Raw genomic sequence first — 24,947 nt, 5'->3', positions numbered from 1 at the left:
ACCCTCTTTTATTTCTGATTATTATTGCTCTCCCTGAGCAAGAGGAACTTCTGAGCAGGAAGGTGATTACACACTTAGGTCAGCTATGCATGACATGGGATTACAGACATGATTCCCTTAACTTCTCAATGCTTCCTTGTTCCCTTAACTTCCCCATGGCTTCCCTGGTCTGTGTTAGCCTCATGTGCACGCCCCCCCCCCCCATCTCCATAGTCACACAAAACCGTATTCCACAAGGCCAGATCACATTCACACAGTGGCTATTTTGGGCTGTCAATCACTAGGCATTTTCCAGTGTTGATGGGTGGGATTGCCAAAGTGCAGGTACCCACCGTGGTTTTGTGTATGTGAGCCTGACACTGAGAGGACGAAAGGCAGTACAGCTAGTCTGCCCCTTTCACAGATTGGAATACCAGCCCTGTTACTGGGTTCTAGCAGTTCCTTCCGGGGAGGAGGTGAAAAGGAGCAGCATCAGCAGCATAGAGACTGGATTCAGGTCCCTCATTGTTAGGCATGATCAGGACCTCTGATAGTGCCTGTTGCTAGAGTCTCAGGCAGACTCCAGGTTGGCTCTTCTCTGGCCTTGTATATCTCATCTTCCTACACAGCCCCTCCAACTCCTTGGGCTTCTTCACCAATCATAGTGTCCTAAGGCAGGGAACTGGCCAGTGCTGTACGTTATTTGTACACAGTGAAGAGGTATTTCTGTGACTGGTGTAATAAAGAGCTGAATGGTCAGTAGCTAGGCAGAGAAATAGGTGGGAATTCTGGGCAGAGAGAGGAAGAGATAATCGAGGCACACAGGGTATGACATGGAGCAGCAGAACGGGTCGGACACTCAGAATGAAAGAGAGTTAAAAGTCATGTGGAAGAACAGAGATTACTCTGTGCCATTATTTGGGAGCTGTTGGCACAAAGTAAAATCCTACCAGAGTTTGCAGTGTGTTTCAATGAAACAGCTGTGTTGGAGCAGGGAGGGGGATGTTAGACTTAAAAATCACGACTGCAAGGGATGAGGGACCCTGAATGTGGACAGGAAACTGTAAGTCCTGAAAGCAGGGAGCAGTTTTTGGGGTGGCGGGCATGCTCATGCAGTTCTCTTTGACCCATGTCACCTTCCCAGAGCTGCATTCCGTTCTCCGCCTGTGATGTGCTCAGCATCGTCTACTAGACACATTGTCCTGCCTGTTGACTATTGGCTCCCTGTAGCTTCTGGGTTCTGATCAGTCTCCTGCAATAAGAACTTTGCCCCACTCAATCAATTTCCACATGGACACCCCTAAAGTTACAAACTCCTGCTTGCTCAAGGCCTTCCTGTTCTGTTTCCTGTTGTCGTGAGACTGTCATCTTGTAGCAGCACAGACTTAGACCTGGGATTCAATATGCCGCTCGGTAGACTTCCTGGCTGGCTGTTTGCTGTGGCCTGTGGGCTCCTGTTCTCCTCCTCCACGTGCATGGTGAGCAGAGGGGACCAGGGTCAGAGCTGCCCAGTTCTGCAGAGTCGGAGGCTCTGTTCGTGGGAGGGAAACACCAGGGAGGGAGGAGCTGGTGGAGACGACAGATGAAATTGTGGATCGGTGAGCCTGCTAATGCCGACACCAAAGCCCACAGGAAAAACCATGTGGCACAGGAGGGTCAGAGATGTGTAAGGTTACCATGTACTGAGGAGCCAGCTGGGACAGAAGTATAGTAGAGACATGTCTTCCTCTGTATGTGGTTGTGGTAGAGCTTCTAGTGTATGTGGGTAATGACAAGAATTCCTTCATAATGCCATATGGCTCTGAGTCTGTCACCTTGATGACTAGAGAAGTGCCCTGTCAATTTTTAAGAGGGCCAATGGACAAGGTTTCCAGCGCCAGGTAATCCAGAAGGCATCATCTTCACTGTATGAGTATAGTACCAGTCATAGGGGTAGAGGAGTATACTTTATGTTATCTATCCATCCATCCATCCATCCATCCATCCATCCATCCATCCATCCATCCATCCATCCATCCATCCATCTATCTATCTATCTATCTATCTATCTATCTATCTATCTATCTATCTATCTATCTATCTATCTATCTATCTATCATCTTTTTTGCTGTTTTGAGCTAGTTGAACATCAATGATGATTCTTGCAGTGCCCTCTCTGAACACGAGGGGGCAGGAGAGAAATGAGAATACTCTAGCCTGGACAGCTGGGCAGATAGAAGAGTCTTTCATCTGAGTACAGATGAGCTGTGCCTGATAACTTCCACAGGAGCCTGAAGGCACTACTGAGCTCCTGCTGTAGACACACCTCTGTGAGGAATGATTTCTGCTGATGTTCAGAACAGTTCACTGACTGATTTTTAGATACTAAGTAACTTTCTTACCATTGGACAGCTTTATTGCCAAATGATTTCTATTGCAATCAAATTTATCTTTTGTCAGCATATCTTAATAAACTGGCAGAAGAATATTAGATGAGAAATAATACGTATTTCAAGTATGAGAATAATTCTTTCATTGGAAAAATTTAGCTCATGATCCTTTATGTTAATCATTGCCTGGTCTCTCTGCTCCCTGCCAACCGTTGATGCTTTCTGATGGAACAGTTTGGATCTATAGAATTGAAAAAATCAGGGCCCCTGCCGTCTATTTTAATTAAGATTTCTATTGTGGTGAAGAGACACATGACCATGGCAGCCCTTATATAGGAAAACATTTAATTGTGAGGTCAAACCTACATTTCAGAGGTTCAGTCCATCAGTATCTTAGTGGGTAGCATGGCGGCGTGCAGGCAGACATGGTGCTGGCTACACATTGATCAGAAGGCAACAAGAAGTGGCCTAGGACACTTAGCGTGCCTTCAGCACATTTGAAACCTAAAAGCCTGCCTCCACAATGACACACTTCCTCCAACAAGGGCATACTTTCTCCAACATGGCCACACCTCCTAATAGAGCCGAATATTTTGAGTTTTTTTCTTCAAGCCATTACTCCCTGGTCCCTAAAAGTATTTTTTAATTTATTAGATTTTTTTTTTATAAAAATACCAAACCCAATTCCCACTCCCTCCCCTTCGCCCATTTCCTTCACATGCCCCCCACTTCTATTTAATCCAAAGAGAGGGTAAGGCACATTGCTTTGTGGAAAGTTCAAGGCCCTCCCTACTATATCTAGGCTGAACAAGGTATATATTCAAAGAGAAGAGGATTCCAAAAAGCCAGTATATGCAGTAGAGATAAATTCTGGTGCAACTGCCGGTGGCCCCTCAGTCTACCCCAGCCATCAACTGTCAACCACATTCAGAGGGACTAGTTTGTTCCTATGCTTGTTCCTTCTCAGTCCAGCTGGAGTTGGTGAGCTCTCATTAGCTCAGGTAAACTGTTTCAGGGGGTGAACTCATCATGATCTTGACCTCTTTGCTGATATTCTCATTCCTCCCACTCTTCAACTGAACCTTGGGAGCTCAGTCCAGTGCTCTGATGTGGATCTCTGTCTCTGTTTCCATCTGTTGTTGGATGAAGGTTCTATGGTGATATTTAAGGTGATCATCAGTCTGAATACAGGGCAAGTCAAGATTGGGCCCCCTCTCTTCTATTGTTTAGGGTGGAGTCATCCTTGTGAATTCCTGGGAATTTCTCTAGAGCCAGGTTTCTGCTAACCCTATAATGGCTCCCTCAATCAAGTTATCTCTTCCCTTGCTCTCATCTCTGTCCTTCCTCCATCTCAATTATCCCATTCCCTCAAGTTCTCCTCAACTCTCCCCTTCTCCTCCTCTCCTTCTATCCTTATTTCTCCCCCCACCTCCATGCTCCAATTTTTTCAGGCGATCTTGTCTGTTTCCATCTTCCAAGTGGATCTATATATGTTTTTCTTGTGTTTACCTTATTACTTAGTTTCTCCATGGTCATGAACTATATAGGCTCAATTTCATTTGCTTATAGCTAGTATCCACTTATGAGTGAGTACATACCATATTCATCTTTTTGGGTCTGGGTTACCTCACTCAGGATAGTGTTTTCAAATTCCATCCATTTGCATGCAAAAGTCAAGATGTTATTATTATTTTTTTTTACCACTAAGTAGTACTCTAATGTGTAAATGTGCCACATTTTTTTTTATCCATTCTTCAGTTGAGGGGCATCTAGGTTGTTCCCAGGTTCTGGCTATTACAACTAATGCTGCTATGAACATAGTTTAACAAATGCTCTTGTAGTATGATTGAGCATCTTTTGGGTATATGCCCAAGAGTGGTATTGATGGATCCTGAGGTAGGTTGATTCCTAATTTTCTGAGAAACCGCCATACTGATTTCCAAAGTGGCTGTACAAGTTTGCATTCCCACCAGCAATGAGTGAGTGTTCCCCTTACTCCACATCCTCTCCAACATAAGCTATCATTGGTGGTTTTGATCTTAACCATTCTGACATGTGTAAGTAAGATGGTATCTCAGAGCTGTTTTGATTTGCATTTCTCTGATGGCTAAGGATGTTGAGTATTTCCTTAAGTGTCCTTCAGCCCTTTTAGATTCCTCTGTTGAGAGTTCTCTGTTTAGGTCTGTACCCCATTTTTTAATTGAATTATTTGTTCTTTTGATACCAAATTTCTTGAATTCTTTGTACATTTTGGAGATCAGACCTCTGTTTGATGTGGGGCTGGTGAAGATCATTTTCCATTCTGTAGGCTGCAGTTTTGTCTAGTTGATTGTGTCCTTTGCTTTACAGAATCTTCTCAGTGTCAGGAGGTCCCATTTATTAATTGTTTCTCTCAGTGTCTGTGCTACTGGGTTTGTATTTAGAAAGTGGTCTCCTGTGCCAATGCATTCAAGTGCACTTCCCACGTTGTCTTCTGTGAGATTCATTGTGGTTGACTTTATGTTGAAGTCTTTGATCCATTTGGACTTGGTTTTTATGCAAGGTGATAGATATGGATCTATAAACATTCTTCTACTTGTTGATATCCACTTATGCCAGCACCATTTGTTAAATATGATATTTTCACTTTATATATATTTTTGCTTCTTTGTCAAAAACCAGGTGTGTGATCTGTGAACTGATATCCGGGTCGAAGGATTCAGTTCCATTTATCCTTCTGTCTCTTTTTATGCCAATAGCAAGTTGTTTTCAGTACTGTAGCTCTATAGTAGAGCTTGAAGTCAGGGATTGTGATGCCTCCAGTTCTTTATTGTACACGATTGTTTTGGCTATACTGGGTTTTTTGTTTTTTCCATATGAAGTAGAGTATTGTTCTTTTGAGGTCTGTGAAGAATTTTGCTGGGATTTTGATGGGCATTGCACTGAATCTGTAGATTGCTTTTGTAAGATTGCCATTTTTACTATGTTAATTTTACCTACATAAGCACATGGGAGATCTTTACATTTCCTGCTGTCTTCTTCAATTTCTTTCTTCAAAGATTTAATGTTCTTGTCATATAGGTCTTCCACTTGTTTGGTCAGAGTTACTCCAAGATATGTTAGGCTGTTTGTGGCTATTGTGAAGGGTGATGTTTCTCTGATTTCTTTCTCATCCCATTTACTATCTGTGAAAAGGAGGGCTACATTTTTTGAGTTAATCTTGTATCCTGCTACATTACTGAAAGTGTTTGTGAGTTGTAGAATTTCCTTGGTAGAATTTTGGGGTCACTTACGTAAACTATCATAACATCATCAAATATTGAGAGTTTGACTTCTTCTTTTCTGATTTATATCTCCTTATTCTCTCTTTGTTGACTTATTGCTATAGCTAGAACATCAAGTCCTACGTTGAATAGATATGGAGAGAGTGGGCTACTTTTTCTTATTCCTGATTTCAGTTGAATTGCTTTGAGTTTCTCTTTATTTAGCTTAATGTTGACTGTTGACTTGCTATATATTGCCTTGATTATGTTTAGTTATGTTCCTTATATCCCTGCCCTCTCTAAGACCTTTATCCTGAAGGGGTGTTGTATTTTGTCAAAGACTTTTTCAGCATCTAATGAAATGATCATACCACCACACCATCTTATCACAGAAAAGAGGATTCATTTGTGACTGCTCCTGATACCAGGTACAAGTTATTCAGCTGTGTTGTTCTTGGTTAGCAGTGTTATTCCACATATGTACACAATGTATTTTACCCACACATACTACAGCTAATGTGTACCTGAGTGACCAGATTTTGACTACTTTTAATCAAGCTTTTATGAACATCTCAAGCATATGTTTTTGAGATCAATATTTTCTTTTCATTTGGGCAACACCTGAGATCAGAATTGTGGAATCAATTAACACACGGTTGTTTAACTTTTAATAAAAGTGCCAAACTGTCTTCTATGACTATCATTTTGCATCTCTTCTGGACACGTATGAGGGTGTCAGTGACCCCATATCTCTTGTCATACCACTTGTCCTTATGGCTCCTCAGCCTTACGTTATAGAATGGTGTGAAGGAGTGTCTCATTGCAGGAGCTTTAATGGAGTTGAGCCTCAGCTTCCTGCTCCCACTCGCTCCTGGGCTCACTCCCTGTTTCTTCCATGAAATGCACCTGAACGTCTTCATTCCACACACCTGCTGTGGCCTTGGCAATTCCCATCACAGGGTCTGGATGACGGTGCAGAGAGTAACAAGGCACACGGCTCCCCCTCCCCCAGCTGTCGCAGTCACCGTTCTATTGCTGTGGAGACACCATGACCACGACAACTTGTAACAGAAAACATTTTCACTGGGGCTTCCTTACAGTTTCAGAGGATGAGTCCTTGACCATGATCCTTGCAGGCAGCCTGGCAGCAGGCAGGCACACAAAGTGTTGGAGCAGTAGCTGTGAGCTTATATCCTGATCTGCCAGCAAAAGGCAGAGAGATGGGCCTAGTGTGGACTTTTGAAACCTCAATCCCACCTCCAGGGACACACCTTCTCCAACAAGGTCACACCTCCCAAACAGTCCTTCAGTTAGGAACCAAACATTCAAATGTATGAGTCTATAGGGGCCATTCACATTCTAATCAGCACAGAACTAAGCTGAGAAAAGTCTGTAACAAGGAGAAGCACCATGCACATCAAGAAACATGAAGAATCTGAATCCTTGATCCTAAGACCTCTCAACCAAATGATCCATCAGTTCCTTTGGTCAAAGAATTGAGGGTAGGGAGAGTAAGTGACAGTGACGGCTGGGACCATAGACTGGACAGCAATTCGCTGGAGCTGGAGCCGCTACAGCACAACAATAGGGAAATTTGATTATTGCAGGAGGCAAGGAAATGCATGGCTATGCCGTGCTAGCAACAAGAGGAAGTTTTGCAGTGCTAAGCCAGGGTCCACAGAGGCAAAGGTAGAGGATCTTCCTGACTTGAGGTCAACCTGGTCTACATAGCAAGTTCCAAGACAACCAAGGCTGCGCAGAGAAACTCTGCCTAGAAAATCAGAACAAAGGAAGGAAGGAAGAATGAGCAGAAGGAAGAAGGAAGGAAGAAATTCCTACCCCCACATCCTCCAGCTGAACCCAGACACCTCAGATTCCCTGCCCCATGCACCCTAGTGAAATGACTGTGGAAACAGTGTGATAGCTCTAACCCAGATGGTGTCTCTCTACCTGCAGGCCTGGACTAAGTGAGCCCCATTGTGAGCACACACACAGGGCAGGTGGAGGAAGCCTCCTCCACGAGAAGGGCACCATGGTTGGTGTCCACACTTCTGGGGAATTCCCTTTGCCCAGTCACCTGTAGGTACACTGTGTTTTGCACCCGTGAGTCCCCTGAACTATGCCGTGGTGTCATACATGGGACTTCCTGTCTTGTCTTGTTAACGGTTTCTATTCCTGTGAAGAGACACCATGATAAAGGCAACCATTATAAAGACAAACATTTAATTGTGGTGGCTTGATTACAATTCAGAGGTTTCAGTCTATTATCATCATGGAGGTGAGCATGTTAGCTGGGAGTACGGCAGCATGCAGGCAGACGTGGTGCTGAAGAACTCTATGTCTTGATCCAAGGGCAACAGGAAGGAACTGTCTCACTGTGCACGGCTTGACAATATATGAGACTTCAAAGCGTGCCTTCAGAGCGAAGCACTTCCTCAAACAAGACCACGCCTACTCCAACAAGATCACACCTTCCATTAGTACCACTCCCTTTGAAGCCCATTTTCTTTCAAACCGTCTTACTGACCATGTAAGTTCTGGGGCCTAGAGGACTTCAGAAGCTCTGGCCAGAATGGGGGGCTTCCTTCATCCCATCCAAACAAAAGTTTTCTGTCTGTGATGTGTAGTCTGCCATGCATTTTCAGATACATGCATACATAAGATTTCTAAGAGAACAACTTCTCCAGTCTTCTGGGTCAGAGGTCAGTGCCTGCAGGGAGTCTAAAGATCTTTTGTTGTGGTGTGTGTCACCACAGGGTGGGAGAGGTAGGAACGCACAGACTTGTCTAAGCAGAAGACATCCTTGACCCTGGCACCATGACTGATGGGTTCTCAATGTATACAATTATCTTCCTGTTTTCCACAAATCCTGCTGAACAATAGTGTCTCTTCTCCATGTTCCACATGACTGGCTTTCATTTAATTTCAATTCTTAGACCTCTCTTCTACATTTATCACGAATTTTTTGCATGTGACTCTATCCTGCTGGGTCATCTTTTGTTAGGTTCACTCAATAAATGCTCCAATAACAATGTGGATTTTGTGAGCCACCCAAAGCAGGCTCATCTCCTTTCAGACTCCTCTGGTACTAAGCCCCTTCTATCCTTCCTTTTTAAATTTTTATCTTCACTGTCATCTTCTCTAGGACTAAAATGCTCTTTAAAATAAAACAGAAGTTTGAAAAACCATGATGTGGGTTCTTCAAAGACCCCATATCATATTGGTGAGGTCTGTCAAAATCACATGCCCTATCTCATTAGGTTCATTTTGGAGACCATGAAGTTCAGTATTAAGATACGAATCTGTTTGCTGTATTGTGATGACTAGCTCTCTGACCCAAAGTTGATGAGTAAATGGGATATTTAATAGTTCTCAGGACCCAGACCTCTACTAGGCCTCGGTCTTAATAACATCTCATCAGAACCTAAATATCAATATAGAAATATGACTCTGATTATTTCTTTTTAAAAATTGTTTTTAATGAGCTATATATTTTTCTCTCTGCTCACCTCCCTTCCTCTCCCCTCCACTTCTACTCTATTCCATGATACCCATGCTTCCAATTTACTCAGGAGATCTTATCTTTTTCTACTTTCCATGTAGATTAGATCTATGTACAGTTCTCTTAGGGTCCTCATTGTTGTCTAGGTTCTCTGGGATTGTGAATTGTAGGCTGGTTTTTCCTTTGCTTTATGTCTAAAAGCCACTATGAGTGAATACATATTATATTTGTCTTTCTGGGTCTGGGTTACGTCACTCAGGATGGTATTTTCTAGACACAATCATTTTCCCGCAAATTTCAAGATACCTTTATTTCTTTCTGCTGTGTAGTACTCCATTGTATAAATGTACCACATTTTCCTTATCCATCCTTCAGTCCAGGGCATTTAGGTTGTTTCCAGGTTCTAGCTATGACAAACAATGTTTCTATGAACATAATTGAGCACATGTCCTTGTTGTACAATTGAGCATCCTTTGGATATATACCCAAAAGTGGTATTACTATGTCTTAAGAAAATTGTTTTCTAATTTTATGAAAAATCACCACACTGACATCACAAGGGGCTGTACCAGCTTGAACTCCCACCAGCAATGAAGGAGTGTTCCCTTTACCCCACAACCTCTCCATCATATGCTATAGAGATGGATACTTTGCATTGGTATGGATCTTGGTTTATTGATACAAATTTAAGGTCAATCCTGTTATATGTATATTTCTGCTCTTGATTAAGGTATTGTGTTTGTGCAGTTCATTTAAAAATGTAATGTATAATTAAGAAATATAGGTTAGTAGATAATCATCTATAATAGTAAACCTTGTAGTCATGTTAGATAGATTTTCTAAATATACAGAGATGTATTTCAGATAGATAGGTATTCTTCAAATCTTTCAGAGACCTTCAGAATATGGCATTTAAATGTTTTAAGAAATTAGGACTTTTCATGACAGTGAGACACATTTTCTCCTGGCAGCACCAATCTACTCCAAGAGGATGATAGGCATTGAAGAGGCTCCTTATGGAGTTGGTTAGCCATTTGGGCAAGAAACTGCTTTTGCCTGGACTGCTTGACTAGATATGCAGGACACACAGAGAAATGACTGCTGAACTTGCCTAAAGGTGAGACGGTCTTTCGGGGTTCCTCCTTCATGAAAGAGTCTGCTAGACGTTCTGCTTCTTCTTCTCTTAAGTGGAACCTTACTTAAACTGGTAAGTTCTGCAGAGTTAGAAACTGAGACTACAGAGAGGTAGTAACTCTCAGATGCATCAGAAAAATTTGTAGGAAATGTGTCTCCAAATTCCCTTACCAGGGCCTGTGAAATGACTCAGCAGAAAAAGGTGCCTGTATCTAAGCCGGGCCAGAGTTCAACCACAGAGCCCGCATTGTGGAAGGAGAGAACTGACTCCCAATGCCCCTTCCAATGCCACAGAGGAGCCTTCTCCCTCGTAAGCATCACTGATACTGGAGGAGGTCACCTATACTGAGGAGCCAGCTCAGTAGTAGGGGATCTAAGTTGTGCTGGCCTGCAGGTCAGGGGACAATGCAACAGGTGGGTCTTTTCCCTCAGTTCTTTTGTGCTACTCCTGGACTTCTGGGTAATAATAATATACATTTATGCTGCTGGATATCTGTGAGTGTGTCACCCCGTAGGACAGAACAGTGGCCTGGAAACCTTTGAAAGGCACAGAGTTAGTTGGCATACAGACTTTCCTGGTGCCCCACAGACCTCAGTTTACCTTAGTGGTCCCTAGGTTTTCTTCACTGTGCACCTACCTTGGTGCAAGGGCAGGTTGGATTCCAGAGCAAAGGGCGTGTGTGCTCTGGGCCTATCAGCAAATTTCAGGCTCTTATCAGAACTTGAAAGACCCAGGGTGTGTGCGCAGCACTTACACTCCCCTAGTGTGGACACATTGACCTCCTCCTGCACCTCTGCACTCTGATAGTGTACACTTTATTGATCTGTTCCTGAGCTTTCCCAGTCAGAGCCACTGAACTCACCTCACCTGTGACCCCTGCTGTGGGTCACCAGGCTCTGGGAGGTCACCAGAGTTCTCCATGCAGGAAGGTCTGCCTGATTCACTCATGGCTGCTGTTTGGAGTATTCTTCTTCGTCTGGATTCCAGGGCTCAGAGTCTGTGACAACTGAAAGAGAGACAGCGTGTGCCTGTCCTCTTCTCTCTCATCCTGGCCTGTGCCATCCATGGGAGCATTAAAATAACGGATGCCCAGAATTACTTGGAAGGGATGTATTAGCTGCATATTTTGTGACACACCTTTAAACCCAGAATCTGAAAGCTAACAGATCAGTCTGTACTACATATAAAACTCTGTCTCAAAAGTCAGAAGAAATCCAAAGAGCAGTAAGAAAAGGAATTTGTTCACCTAATTTGATTTTCACCAATGACTCCTGGTCTGGATATGGCTTTCCAGCTTCCAGGGAGGACATTTGAGTTGATTACACAGGGTTTCATGGAGATTTTCTTTGAAGATAAAGCAGGACTGTTTCCATAGGTTTTGTCTGTTGCAATAACTGTCAGTCATCACAGGCAGGAGCCCTCAGTGAGATGCATGGACAAAGATGCTGTCTGGAAGGCCATTGTGTGCAGGCAGCAAGTCACAGGACAGGGTGAGCACTTGACTGGGAAAGATGTTGGAAGTCACTCTTTGGTGGCTGTGAGTGGCTGCTGCCCTGGCCTCATCCACAAACGTGGCACCAAAGATGCTGATTCCTGCAGGTCAGATGGGGGAGGGCTGCAACAAAGATTCACTTGGATGATTTGGGGCTTTTAACTTTTCTTGTTGCAACTCATCAGGTCTGCCAGACTCTGCAGTGTTGACCATGGTGCTGTGGGAGGGGAGGTGCCGGGAGGTGGAGCTGTAGAGATGACACAGCAGGAGGAGGGTCTCACTGGACCCCTCCCTGCACTCCCAGGCAGAGAGGATCAGGGCTGCTTAAGACTGCACAGCATCCAAAGCAGGACATTTTCTGAGGTAAAGAGGAGTCGACAAACCCATGGTGTCCAAACGCTTATCCTCACACATTATCTCGACTTAGATCATGTAGGATTTTTTGGTCCTTAGGTAACTTTCTGTCATGCTCTCATTTTCCTCATTTTCAGATCCACTCAGAGCAGGCTGAAATTTTGTGTGTAGTTCACAGTTGTGCTTTTCTCTCATGTCAGCGCTGGCACAGACAATGCTGTTTCGGTGTGTGTGTGTGTGTGTGTGTCTGACGACTGTGTGACTGTATGTCTGTGTATCTGTGTATGTGTGTTGTTGGGATCATCCGATGTTTCTCCCCACCTCCTCTACAGAGCCTGGAGATGCTATGAGGTTCATGTTCATAGACTCAGGACATCTGTGAATATGACCTTGAGGTGTGTCCCGGTAGTTGGATGGGAGCATCAGAAGGCCCGGAAATGTCCAGGAGAAGAGCATCCTATCACTGTCTTCCTGAGTACCAGTCTATGTATGGAAGGCTATTTCTCACTTTCACTTATCCCTAAGAACTGTTTGGTTCCTTGTGACACGATCATTCTCATCAGATCCCGTATTATCAATTTATATTATGACTTCATTGTTGTCCCTAAAATTTTTAGGCCCTGTATTAAAAACTTCTCTTATAATATATTCCATTGTATAAAGGTGAAAGATGGTGCTCAGTCTGTCTCTGTGTTCACCTAAAGCATTTGCTCTGTCATTAAAGGGCTCTATCCCCCATCTTCTAGATCCTGATGCTCACAAGACTCCTGCACATGACAAACCCAGGCCATCCTAGGATCTTCTCAGGTTTCATTCATTGTCTTGTAAGCCAACCATAGGATATCACCAAAATGATGACTTCTGCAATGCCAATCTTCAACACCAGGAAGCAGAGAGTTGAAGATGAGCTTCAGCTGGGCTCAGGAGCTGGGCAGGGAGAGAGACCCTTCCTTTGAATGCAGGAAGGATGATGCCCGAGAGAGCCACTAGGGCAGTGGTTCTCAACCTGGGGGTCAAGACCACTTGTGGTCGCATATCAGATATCCTTCATATTAAATACTTACATTGCAATTCATAATAATAGCAAAGTTACAGTTGCAAAGTAACACCAAAAAATAATTTTATGTTTGGGGATCCCTATAACATGAAGAACTGTATTAAAGGGTCATAGCATTTGGGATGTTGAAGACCATTGCACTAGGGCCTATAATTTTATTGAACTTCTGCTAGGCATGCGCGCGTGCACGCGCACACACACACACACACACACACACACACAGAGAGAGAGAGAGAGAGAGAGAGAGAGAGGCAGAAGAGTCAGAATTTCATTGTCTTTCAAAGAAACTGCCATGACCTAACAGGAAGTAAACAGGAAGTGATCCTAAGATCACCATATGGGTAAGGGAACCTGAGGGTGGACTCACTGCTCTATGAGTCTTGACAACATAGAGGTGTCATGAGGATGAGGTCACACTTAGAGCTCCTGCCCTCTCACTTCTCTCCATCTGTGGCATCTTGAGTGTGTTCCTACTCACAGAAGCCACGTGGCTTCTCCTGTTACAGCTTTTTGCTCTCTATTTTTTTGCTCATATACCTACATTGGGTTGGTGAGGAAAAGGGCCAGGGATCATGTTCAAGGAAAGGGATCCTGGCATTCCAAAAGGATTTCAGATGCCATGTCATGCCTATCCAAGAGGTCATGGAAAGAGCAGAAACTGCACAGTTGCTTTTTGTCCTGCCTGCTGGCTATTGGTTCTCTGTTGACTTCTGCCTTATCAGTTGTGCCACAATAAGAACTTTGCCCCACTCAACCAAATTTCCACACCCAAATCCCGAAAGGTATAAACTCCTGCCTGGGCAAAGCCTACCTGTTCTGTTTCCCGTTGTTGTGAGACTTTCATCTTGTAGCAGCACAGACTTAGCCCTGGGATTCAACCATGCCACTCAGTAGACTTCCTGGCTGGCTGTTTGCTGTGGCCTGTGGGCTCCTGCTTCTCCTCCTCCATGTGCAAGGTGAGACTGTCTCCGTGAGCAGAGGGGACCAGGGCCAGAGCTGCCCAGTTCTGCAGAGTCAGAGTCTGAGCTTGTGGGAGGGAAATAACCAGGGATGGAAGAGCTGGTGAAGACGACAGATCAAAGTGTGGATTTGTGCCCCCTCTAATGCCCACACCAAAGCCCACAGGATGGGCCCTGTGGCACAAGGAAGGTCAGAGATGTGTAAAGTTACCATGTACTTAGGAGCCAGCAGGGACAGAAGAGCAGGAGAGACATGTCCCTCCTCTGTGTGTGGTTGTGGATAGAGCTCCTAGTGATTGTGTGGGTAATGATAATAATTCTTTCATGATGCCAAGTGGCTCTGAACCTGTCACCTTCTTGACTAGAGAAGTGCTCTATCAATTTTCAAGAGAGCCAATGACAAGGTTTCTGGCCCTAGGTAATTCAGAAAGCCTCATCTCCACATGCCACAGCTGAACTGAGAGGACCCAGGTTACCTTCCCCATGTACCACGGAGACAATGAGGTAGGAATTCCCAAGTGTGATGACAGCTGATGGCTTCTCTTCCCCTCCAGGCCAGGACTCAGCCAGCCCCATCAGGAACACACACACAGGGCAGGTGAGAGGAAGCCTCATCCATGTGAAAGATGGTGAACTTGGTGTCTATACCTTCCTGGGGATCCCCTTTGCCAAGCCACCTGTGGGACCACTGCGCTTTGCTCCCCCTGAGCCACCTGAACCATGGAGTGGTGTGAGAGATGCAACCTCTGAGCCAGCCATGTAAGTTTTGGGGCCCAGAGGACTTCAGGCCTTGGCTCTAGGCCACACTTCCTCTATCTCAGCTCTATAGCAGTGTTCTGTCTGTACTAAGGGCATCTCGCATGCATTTTTAAAATGAATGTGCTAAGGATTAGAGAGGAACAACGGTGCCAGGCTCCTGAGTCAGAGCTTGGCACCTGTAGGGACTGAGCTGCAGGTACTGCAGTGAGGAGCAGAGACTAAGGCCATTCTTCATGCTCACTGTGACCACTCACTGTCCAGGTGCCATTGGCTAAAGAACAGGTGTACATGTTTTCCACTGGAGACTATGTCCATTCATTCCTATAGATCCTATGTGGGCACAGCTCCAATACCCACGTATCTTAGTTTGTTTTCTGAAGCTGTGCTAGAGGACCCTGACATAAACAACGCAGTGAGGAAATATTTTACAATGGGTCACAAGTTCAGGTTATAATCAACCCTAAGTGGGCAACCACAGGTGCAGAAGTTTAAGGCCGCTGTTCATATCATGCCCATAATCTGGAATAGAACCTAAATGTCACATGCATGCCTGCTAATGCCTCACTTACTCTCTCCACTCTTACACAGTTCAGAAAATCTTCCTAGGGAATGGTCCCTCCTATAATAGGCAAGTGTTGACAGGGTAACAACTGGGAGGGCCACGGGAGAGAGGGAGTATGCTCTTTAGTGTTCAGCTCTGAAGTAAGAACAGTAGGGATAATATGGCCCCGCCTACTTCATGGGATTATAAGGACTGGGTGAGCACTAGATGCCAAGGTCTGAACAAAAAGTAGATAAACTATGTATTAACATAAAACAAGCCGTGTGTGACTCAGTTGCTCCCTAGATATTTTGAGGGACAGCCGAGAAGGTGTTCTGGATGTGGCGACTCACTGCTATGTTCAGGCCTCACTAGGACTGATGGTTATACTAGTAACACAGTAAGCAGAGGGCTCTCCAGCTTCTGGCATGGCCTGGGTGACCTAATATATCACAGCCACTGTGATACTTGGCTGTGTATGTCAACTTGGGTCCACCACAGCACTGACAGTTGGAAAAGTATTAGAACAGACATTATTATAAAGGTATTTTAAAACTCTGCTTAACATTTAATCAATAAAATTTGAGTAAATAAGTAACGTGGCTGGGTGGGCCTTGCCCAATTTGTTTGAAGCCTCAACAGAAGAAAAACTAAATTTACCCCCAAGAAGGATGGAATTCTGCCTCTGTACTTAACCTACGCCATCAGCTCTTCCCTGGGCCTCCATCCTGGTCTGCCCCACAACTTTCTAGCCCCAGCAATGTGTAAGCCAGTTAAAATAAAACCTTTCTAAATCTCTCTCTCTCTCTCTCTCTCTCTCTCTCTCTCTCACACACACACACACACACACACACACGCACACACACACGGTTCCCAATTTTCAGGGAACCGCCTTTTGGCTTTATGGTATTCTGAAACTGGTACACAATAAATAGAAGCCATACTTCAAATTCTGAATTTTCTTTTCTTGAGCCAGCAGCATGAAGCACAGTGTTGACCCACGGTGAGCACTAGGGACAGACCGATGCAGCGTTCAGAGTATCTTTCAGGCTGACGAGGTTCAGCTATGTTGGTCAGCAAGTTGTCTGTATTACATATATTTGTAAATTAAGGTTTCTTTTTTTCAGTCCCAATCTCTTCATTTTTTTTTATTTATTAGATTGTTACCCTGTCCCCACTTCCAGAATCTGTCCAAGCATAATTATCTTTCCCTGGACGGGTGACACATTTCTCCTAGCCTGATGCAAAACTCTCTGTGTATTATCAGGTCAGAGAAACAATAGTATGATAAGCACTGGGTGTGCTTGATTGGAGGATCTCCGTGAACGCTGGCTGACCTTTGAGTTCCCGTCAGTTACATGGGCTTTTGTGAGCGGATCTTGGCGAACCAAATTCACCCATTAAAATATTATCTTTTAAGAAAAAACAAACTCCATACTTCAAGAAGTAAACATGCGCATGAACTTTCAGAATGTGGCTCTGTTTATAAAAGATTTCCTGTGAGACAGAGCTGACACCAGGGCTGGCTTTGGGCACAGCTGGGAGACAGTAAGAATTTGTCCTCCCATTCCCTGTGTTCTGGGGATGCTCTTTTTAAAATTTTACTTTTAAAAATTTATTTATTTTATATGTGCCTGCTTGTCTGTATGTGTTCCATGGGTGTACAGGTACCCAAAGAGGTCAGAAGAGAAAATCGGCTCCCCAAGAGTTGTAGCTATAAAAGGTTGTGAGGCACCCCATGGGGATGCAAACTAAACGTAGGTCCTCTGCAAGAACAGCACACATTCTTAACCATCAAACCAGCCCTCTTTCTGTTTCCCCTCAAATGCTTTTACATAATTGTTTATATGAGATAAATGCACAGATATAAAACCCAAGAAAAAAATAGGCAAGTGTTCCTGTCTCAATGAACATAATTAAGACAATTTTCTACATGTGTGCCCAAAGGCCCGCAAGATCTAGAGCAGCGGTTCTCAACTTGGGAGTTGTTATTCCCACAGGTGTTGAATATCAGATATTGTGCATATCATATATTTGCAGTACAATTCATAACAGTAGCAAAATTGCGGTAAAGAAGTAGCAACAAAGTCATTATTTGGTTGGGGGTCTCCACAACATGTGGGACTGTATTATAGTGTTAAAGCATTAGGAAAATTGAGAACCACTGGTCTAGACATTCCCTCATTAATATCCTTCCCCAGTGTATCCCACCTTGTATCAGTCAGCAGTCAAACTAACCACCACACCAGGATTAAATAGTACAGGAAGACAATCGCTTTCATAGATGCCAACAGTCTCCATATACTAGCCTGATTCAGGATATTACTTTTCAACCAGACGCCTCCCTAAAAGTATTGCTCCATTTTCATATCTATAGAGCTGGTGGCCTTTACCTTGGCAGGAAAGGACTTTAGAGAGCGGACAAACATTATCAGGCCATCATGAAAGTAGTGTCTAAAGATGACTGAGAGAAAATTCACACTATGATTTAGGTTTGACCACCCCAGATCTTGTGCTATCTGTCTTCCATTTTCAACAGGTGTCTGCAGGCTGATTTCATGAGTTCACAGTTTTCAAAGGACAGGAAGATTATCATGCCTTCCATCTCTATGTCCGAGGACTGCCTGTATCTCAACATCTACACACCAGTGCATGCCCATGAGGGCTCTAACTTACCTGTGAGTGCCAGGCTGTGGTCAGATGGGGAAGAAGTTGTTTCTTCCTCTGGAAGATTGGAAGGGACAAAGTAATTCTGAGATCCTTTGTCGTTTAGACCCTGTTTAGTAGTCTTACCTTATTGGGGTGAAGAAGGTCATCCCAGCCATGGTGAGCTGCTTAAGCCTAGGTGTGTGACTCAGAGTTCTGGGGCTCTAGAGGTAAGAGGCTCTAGGTCTTTAATTAAACCAGGAATTCTTCTATCAACTTGAACCTGGCAGACCCACTCAGGAGGGTGATCAAGGGCTGCGTATTGACATCACCAAAATTCCTAGCTGCAGGTTATCTGTTGTGCCAATGGGATCTGATGTCCCTTCTGATTTGCTATGAGGAAAGACACACATGGAGATACTCCTGTTTGCTCCACTTTGATGGGACTGAGAGTGATGATGACATCACTTGTAATGTAGAGGTATTAATCTAGGCTGAGATTTCATGGAGGAGACATGGGAAGGAAATATGTTTCGAGGCTTAGAGTACCCAATCAGAGGGTCATGTCCTGAAATCCTGTGAAGATTGGTATGCATGTCAACCTGCACAGAGGCAAAGCAGTTGATAATCCAGTAGGCACTACAGTTGACCTTGGACTGGGTGTGGTCCTCCTGAGATCTGTGTTGATGTCCTAGGTAATGGTATGGATTCATGGTGGTGGACTGGTTGCAGGAATGGCTTCCATGAATGATGGATCCATACTGGCTGCTACTGAGGAAATAGTAATCGTCTCGATCCAGTATCGCTTGGGTATCCTCGGCTTCTTCAGGTAAGCCTGGAACTGGGATGGACAGTGGGGTCTGAGGAGAACATAGGCAGATCTGTAATTCCTGTCCCTGCCACTTCACAGCACTGGAGACAAACACGCCACAGGCAACTGGGGCTACCTGGACCAAGTGGCTGCCCTGCGCTGGGTCCAGCAGAATATCGCCCACTTTGGAGGCAACCCTGGCCAGGTCACCATTTTTGGCGCTTCAGCAGGTGGCACAAGTGTGTCTTCACTTGTTGTGTCCCCTATGTCCCAAGGACTCTTCCACAGAGCCATCATGCAGAGTGGAGTGGCCCTGCTGCCTGAGCTTATCTCTGACACACCTGAGGTGGTCCACACAGTGAGTGTCCTCATCAATACTAGCCCATACTTTGCTGCTTCAGTTCTTGGCTTTGGTACTCTGGCATTCTGTTAAGTGGGAAAAGCTAGGAATATGGGAAATAGTTTCTTTCCAGTAACTTATTAGAGGCATAAAGTTTACAATATTCCCCTCTGCTTTATGTGTGCTGAGTGTGATATATGACAAGGAAAGCTGTGTCCAGTGACTTCAACCATTGGCAAAACACCTACGCATTGTTTCCTAGTTTTCTTCTTAATGTTGTGATAAAGACCATGGCCAAATACTGTTTGTGGAGAAAAGGGTTTATTTCAGCTTATGGTTTATAATCCAACTTGAAGAGAAGTCAGAGTGGGCATACGGGCAGGGACCTGGAGCCACAATGGAGCTTAGGAGGAAACTGCTTACTGCCTTGTTACCCATGGCTTCCTCAGTTTGCTTTCCTTTTTTATTCTTTTTATTGTGCTATACATTTTTCTCTGTTCTCCTCCCTTCATCCCCTTTTCTTTTATACCCTCTTCTGTGACCCCCATACTCTCAATTTACTCAGGAAAACTTGGCTTTTTCTCTTTCCTATGTAGGGTCCTCTTTGCTGTCTAGGTTCTCTGGGGTTGTGCACTGTAGGCTGGTTTTTATTTGCTTTATGTCTAAAAGCCACTTATGAGTGAGTTTATATGACATTTGTCTTTCTTTGTCTGGTTTACCTCACTTAATATGTTTTTTTCTAGACCCATCCTTTGCCTGCAAATTTCAAGACGTCATTATTTTTTTACCGCTGAATAGTACTGCATTGCGAAAATGTACCACATTTTCCTTATCCTTCCTTTGGTTGCAGGGCATTTAGGTTGTTTCCAGGTGTTAGCTATGACACTCAATGATGCTTTGAACATAGTTGAGTTGGTATGATTGAGCATCCTTTGGATGTATACACAAAAGTAGTATTGCTGGGTCTTGAGGTAGATTGTTTCCTGATTTTTTGAGAAAACACCATACTCATTTTCAAAGTGGCTGTACAAGTTTGCACTTCCACCAGCAATGGATGGGTGTTCCTCTTACTTCACATTCTCTCCAGCATAAGTTATCATCAGAGTTTTTGACCTTGGATATTCTGACAGGTGTAAGATGGAATCTCAGGGTTGTTCAGATTTGCATTTTTCTCATGGCTTATGATGTTGAGCATTTTCTTAAGTGTCTTTCAGGCATTTGATATTTGTTGAGAGTTCTTTGTTTAGGTCTGTACCCCATTTTTAACAAATTATTTGTTCTTTTGATTTCAAATTTCTTGAGTTCTTTGAATATTTTGGAGATCAGTCCTCTGTCTGATGTGGGGTTGGTGAAGACTTTCCCCATTCTGTAGGCTGCAGTTGTGTCTTGTTGATTGTAGATGAGTGCAAATAGATCCACATCTATCGCCATGTACGAAACTCAAGTCCAAATGGATCAAAGATCTCAACATAAAACCAACCACACTGAACCTCACAGAAGAGAAAGTGGGAGATACACTTTAATGCATTGGCACTGGAAACCTCTTCCTAAATATAACCCCAGTAGCACAGACACTAAGAGCAACAATTAATAAATGGGACCTGAAACTGAGAGGCTTCTGTAAAGCTAATGATAGTTTGCTTTCTTATATAGTCCTGGACACTTGCCCATGGTGGTACTGCCCATAGTGAGATGGGCCCTCCTGTCATTTAATAGCAAAATTCCCAGACACAATTAGGAGCCAACCAGAGAGAGGCATTTTCTCAGTTGAAGTTCCTTTTTCAAGATTACCCTGGCTCATGTAAAGATGACAAATAAATACCCAAGCAGGATACAAGGATTGAGGGAAAGGGTCAGCTGGTAAAAATATTCACTGTGCAAGAGTGAGTCCCCAAGTGCAAACATCCAGAGCCCACATAAGGCTAGAGGAAGTACTATGAGTCAGTAAACCCAGTGTTTCTACAGAGAGATAGGACACAGACAGAGGAATCCCTGGAAGGTCCTAGCCCAGCTAAACTGGTGTAGACAAAAGGAAACATGGGGTAAGATGACAAGTGACACCCGGGGGTGTTCTCTGACATTCATAGGCAAAATATGACACGTCATACCTCTTGACACATATGAACACCATACAAAACAAACAAAACTACAACAAAATGAATATGCAGACAGAATGCCCTTTCCAAGTTGACATCTCTGAGAAAGAGAAAATGTGAACAATTTCACTTAAGTCTTTTCATACACAACACACAGTAGGATGTGGTAATTAGGGGTAAATGACATCTACTTGGATTTAAGGAAACTCTACCTCATGCTAGGATGAATGAGCCAACTACTGCCTGTTCCATTTACAGACGGTGGCCAACCTATCTGGATGTGAGCCCAAGGACTCAGAGGCCCTGGTGCACTGTCTCCGAAACAAGAATAAAGCAGAGATTCTGGCTATTATTAACCAGGTTGGGAGAATTGTGTGGCTTGGAGGTGGTAGTCACCAGGATATGGGATTGCCAGTTCTTATTACTTAAACCAGATAATTTAATTGTCTCCATGGTTAGCTGTCCTTTTAGTACTGTGTGTAGAAATATCAAAATAGAAAAGGACAAGATCTTCTGAGTAAATTGGGAGCATGGAGATTTTGGGAGAGGGTTGAAGGGAGGGGAGAGGCGGGAGGGGAGCAAAGAAAAATGTAGAACTCAATAAAATTGATGAAAAAGAAATATCAAGATAGGATAATTTTGATGTTCAGTTTTTTCTGGAGTGAGCATATCATCCTAAAATGAGATAGGAAATGGGAAATGGTGGGTATTCAGTGGGCACCAGAAAATTTATGTGGTTTATCTTCAGCACTGACTCTTAATGCCCCTTAGGTCTTCACTATGATCCCTGCTGTGGTGGATGGGACGTTCCTACCGAGGCACCCTCGGGAGCTGTTGGCCTCTGTGGATTTTCACCCTGTCCCCAGCATCATTGGTGTTGACAGTGACGAGTGTGGCTGGGGAATTCCCTTGGTGAGACCTGGTTCTAAGTCCCTGGTGACCCAAACTCAAATGGTGGGTGGTGGGAACTCAGAGATACTTTGATGTAGAGACAACCCATGCTATACTTAAGACTCTCCTCTACTTCCCAGTTCATGGGCCTTGATCCTGTCATAAAGAACATAACCAGAGAGACCCTGCCAGCTGTTCTGAAGAGTAGAGCAGCATACATGGTGAGAGACCTTGGCTCCTGTCCTGATAAAATTATTAGTATCTATTAATATTACTCTAAGAAAAATTATTAATAATAATTACTATAATTATTCTGATATACTCTTCTCAGCTACCATACCCAGAAATAAAGGCAATTTTTGTGTGTGTTTCTATGTGGACTCACCCAAAGCTTGTACCTTTCATCCTATACACTGTCTCTCCCATGGCAACATTCATTACTAGGAGGTTGCTGCCTGCCTATGTTAAGAGCTTTCCCTACATCATCCTTCCTGATTCTTCCTGGTGTAGATGCTGCCTCCTGAATGTAGTGACCTGCTAATGGAAGAGTACATGGGGGATGTTGAGGACCCACAGACCCTTCAAGCACAGTTCAGAGAGTTGATGGAGGACTTCATGTTTGTGATCCCTGCACTCCAAGTAGCACATTTTCAGCGTGAGTACATCTGTAACAAGACCAAGGGAAGAAGCTGAGCTGTGGGTCCCAGGTGAACACTGTAGTGTTCAGGTATGGCGCATGTTGATCATGTCTCTGATACAAGGCACCTGAAGACACTTATCTCAGTAAATCCTTATGGCTAGAGTAAAAGAGTGATGTTTTATCCATGTCTAGAGGGGAAAACATGTCAGACTCAGTATCTTATAAAAACTCCCCATCTGGAAGTGACAGGGTTACTGCTTAACAAAACGTTTCCCATAACCAATGCCCCAGCCTGGAGCTCACCACTCAACTGTGATTCCAGATAACTTTAGAGCAAGGTTTCCTGTCACCGAAGTTAGGTGGGAAAACTCCATGTGAGAAACCGTTATGCCAACGTGTGTCCTCACTGCCAGGTTCCCATGCTCCTGTCTACTTCTATGAGTTCCAGCACCAGCCCAGCTTCATCAAACATGCCAGGCCATCCCACGTGAGGGCTGACCATGGTGATCACGCTGCCTTTGTCTTTGGCTCTGACTTCTGGGGTTTGAGACGTGAGTCTTCCTTGTTTTCCTTGAGCTGAATGGAACCCTTGATTGTTTCCTGTGGAATTACTGAGCTCTTAGGACCGTTGAGGAAACTGAGGCTCTGGGAGAGAATGTAGTCGAGTGAGAACCATTTCTGAACTAAGGGAAAAGAAAAGAAAACTTTAGCAGGGTTAGAATATGAACCTTTCCTAGTCCAGCTTGTGTTAGCAGGAATGAGCACAAACTGGGGTAGGAGTGAACCTGAGTAGAGACTTGGATGGGTGCTGGGTTCTGAGTGCCGCGTAAAGAGAGCATACACCAGGTCTAGGATTCAGGGTCAGGCTACAGTTGAGGCCTAAGATGCAGGGCCAGGCTGTGGTTGCTATAGTAGAAAATTGGCACCTTCATAAGGCAGCTAGGACTTTGACCCTTTTCTTCCTTTGTCTGCAGTTGACTTCACTGAGGAGGAGAAGCTGCTGAACAGGAGGATGATGAAGTACTGGGCCAACTTTGCAAGACATGGGTGAGAACACGCCCCTCCCTCAACCTCCTTATGGCTGGGTCTCCATCCAGGGCTCCTATGTGGATGTGTCTCATTAGCATGTGTAAGATCTTAATTACACCATAATATTCTCCAGCTTGGGGCACACTAAGGCAGATACTACCTAGATTTAGTCTCTTCTCATCCCACAGAGACCTGCTGTGTGAGTCACAGTATTGGAGCACTGTTCTTTAGAGAAGAAGAACAAAACTAGAAAGCTTCCCTTGCTTCAGTGGATGAGACGCTAATGAGTGTAATTTGAGTTCTACATCTGTACTCCAGTCCTCCTGCACCCTCAGGTCCTTGGCCTACTCATCCACTGCTCTGATCCAAATCAAGGGATCAGGCATGTGTGCGCACCTCATTAGCATGCATGGGTCTTTAATTACACTCTAGTTTTCTCCATCCCAGGGCACACTTAGGCACACACCTTCTAGCTTTCAGTTACTGCTAATCCGCAGAGACTGGGTGGGTGAGTCACAGTGTTCTGGTACTGTTCTTTAGATTTTTTCCCTCTGAGAGAAACACACAAAACTAGACAGCTTCCCTTGCTTCATGTGGATGAGATGCTAATGAGTGTAATTTGAGTTCTACATCTGTACTCCCGTCCTCCTGCACCCTCTGGCCCTTGGCCTACTCATCCACTGCTCTGGCCCAAATCAAGGGATCATGTCTTGGATGAGAGTGACCTCACCCTTCCCTGCTGGTATCATATCCACAGGAACCCCAACAGTGAGGGTCTCCCCTATTGGCCTGAGATGATCCATGATGAGCAGTACCTGAAGCTGGACATCTATCCTGCTGTGGGCCGAGCCCTCAAAGCCAGAAAGCTGCAGTTCTGGATGAAGACTTTGCCCCAGAAGATCCAGAAGCTAAAGGAGGCTCGGGACAAGCATAAAGAGCTTTAGTGCCAGTTACAGGAAAGGTGTGTGGTGTTGGGGATGGATGAGGTCATCCCGAGGTTACAAAGTCCATTTATTTATTTTTATTCATTCCAAACTCACATAAGCATTTCCAACCTCAGCATTTCCCTTTCACTGTGTATGACAAACCCTCTGTGTGCTACTCA

At 44.2% G+C, this 24,947-nt stretch overlaps 1 protein-coding gene across 1 annotated transcript; it reads left to right on the top strand.

Moving 5' to 3' along the window:
- The first annotated feature begins 812 nt into the window (after positions 1-812).
- On the top strand, positions 813-24,947 carry LOC130863962 (liver carboxylesterase-like). Its single transcript, XM_057754284.1, has 13 exons — positions 813-917; positions 1,397-1,457; positions 14,644-14,848; positions 17,929-18,067; positions 18,731-18,864; positions 18,946-19,204; positions 21,541-21,642; positions 22,054-22,194; positions 22,314-22,394; positions 22,684-22,828; positions 23,227-23,364; positions 23,788-23,860; positions 24,600-24,947. The coding sequence occupies exons 1-13, from the start codon at positions 813-815 to the stop codon at positions 24,784-24,786; spliced, it is 1,770 nt and encodes a 589-aa protein (XP_057610267.1). The 3' UTR covers positions 24,787-24,947.

Source organism: Chionomys nivalis, chromosome 21 (assembly GCF_950005125.1).
Source record: "Chionomys nivalis chromosome 21, mChiNiv1.1, whole genome shotgun sequence".
Taxonomy (NCBI): Eukaryota; Metazoa; Chordata; class Mammalia; order Rodentia; family Cricetidae; genus Chionomys; species Chionomys nivalis.
The sequence above is the reverse complement of the archived record's forward strand: the minus strand, read 5'-3'. Positions and strand labels throughout refer to the sequence as shown.

Excerpts from the sequence above, each read along its gene's own strand:
- LOC130863962 (XM_057754284.1), top strand. The coding sequence starts at position 813 with ATGGAGCAGCAGAACGGGTCGGACACTCAGAATGAAAGAGAGTTAAAA. Across the intron at positions 19,205-21,540 it reads CACCTGAGGTGGTCCACACA|ACGGTGGCCAACCTATCTGG; the intron begins GTGAGTGTCCTC and ends TTCCATTTACAG. Across the intron at positions 22,829-23,226 it reads CCAAGTAGCACATTTTCAGC|GTTCCCATGCTCCTGTCTAC; the intron begins GTGAGTACATCT and ends CCTCACTGCCAG.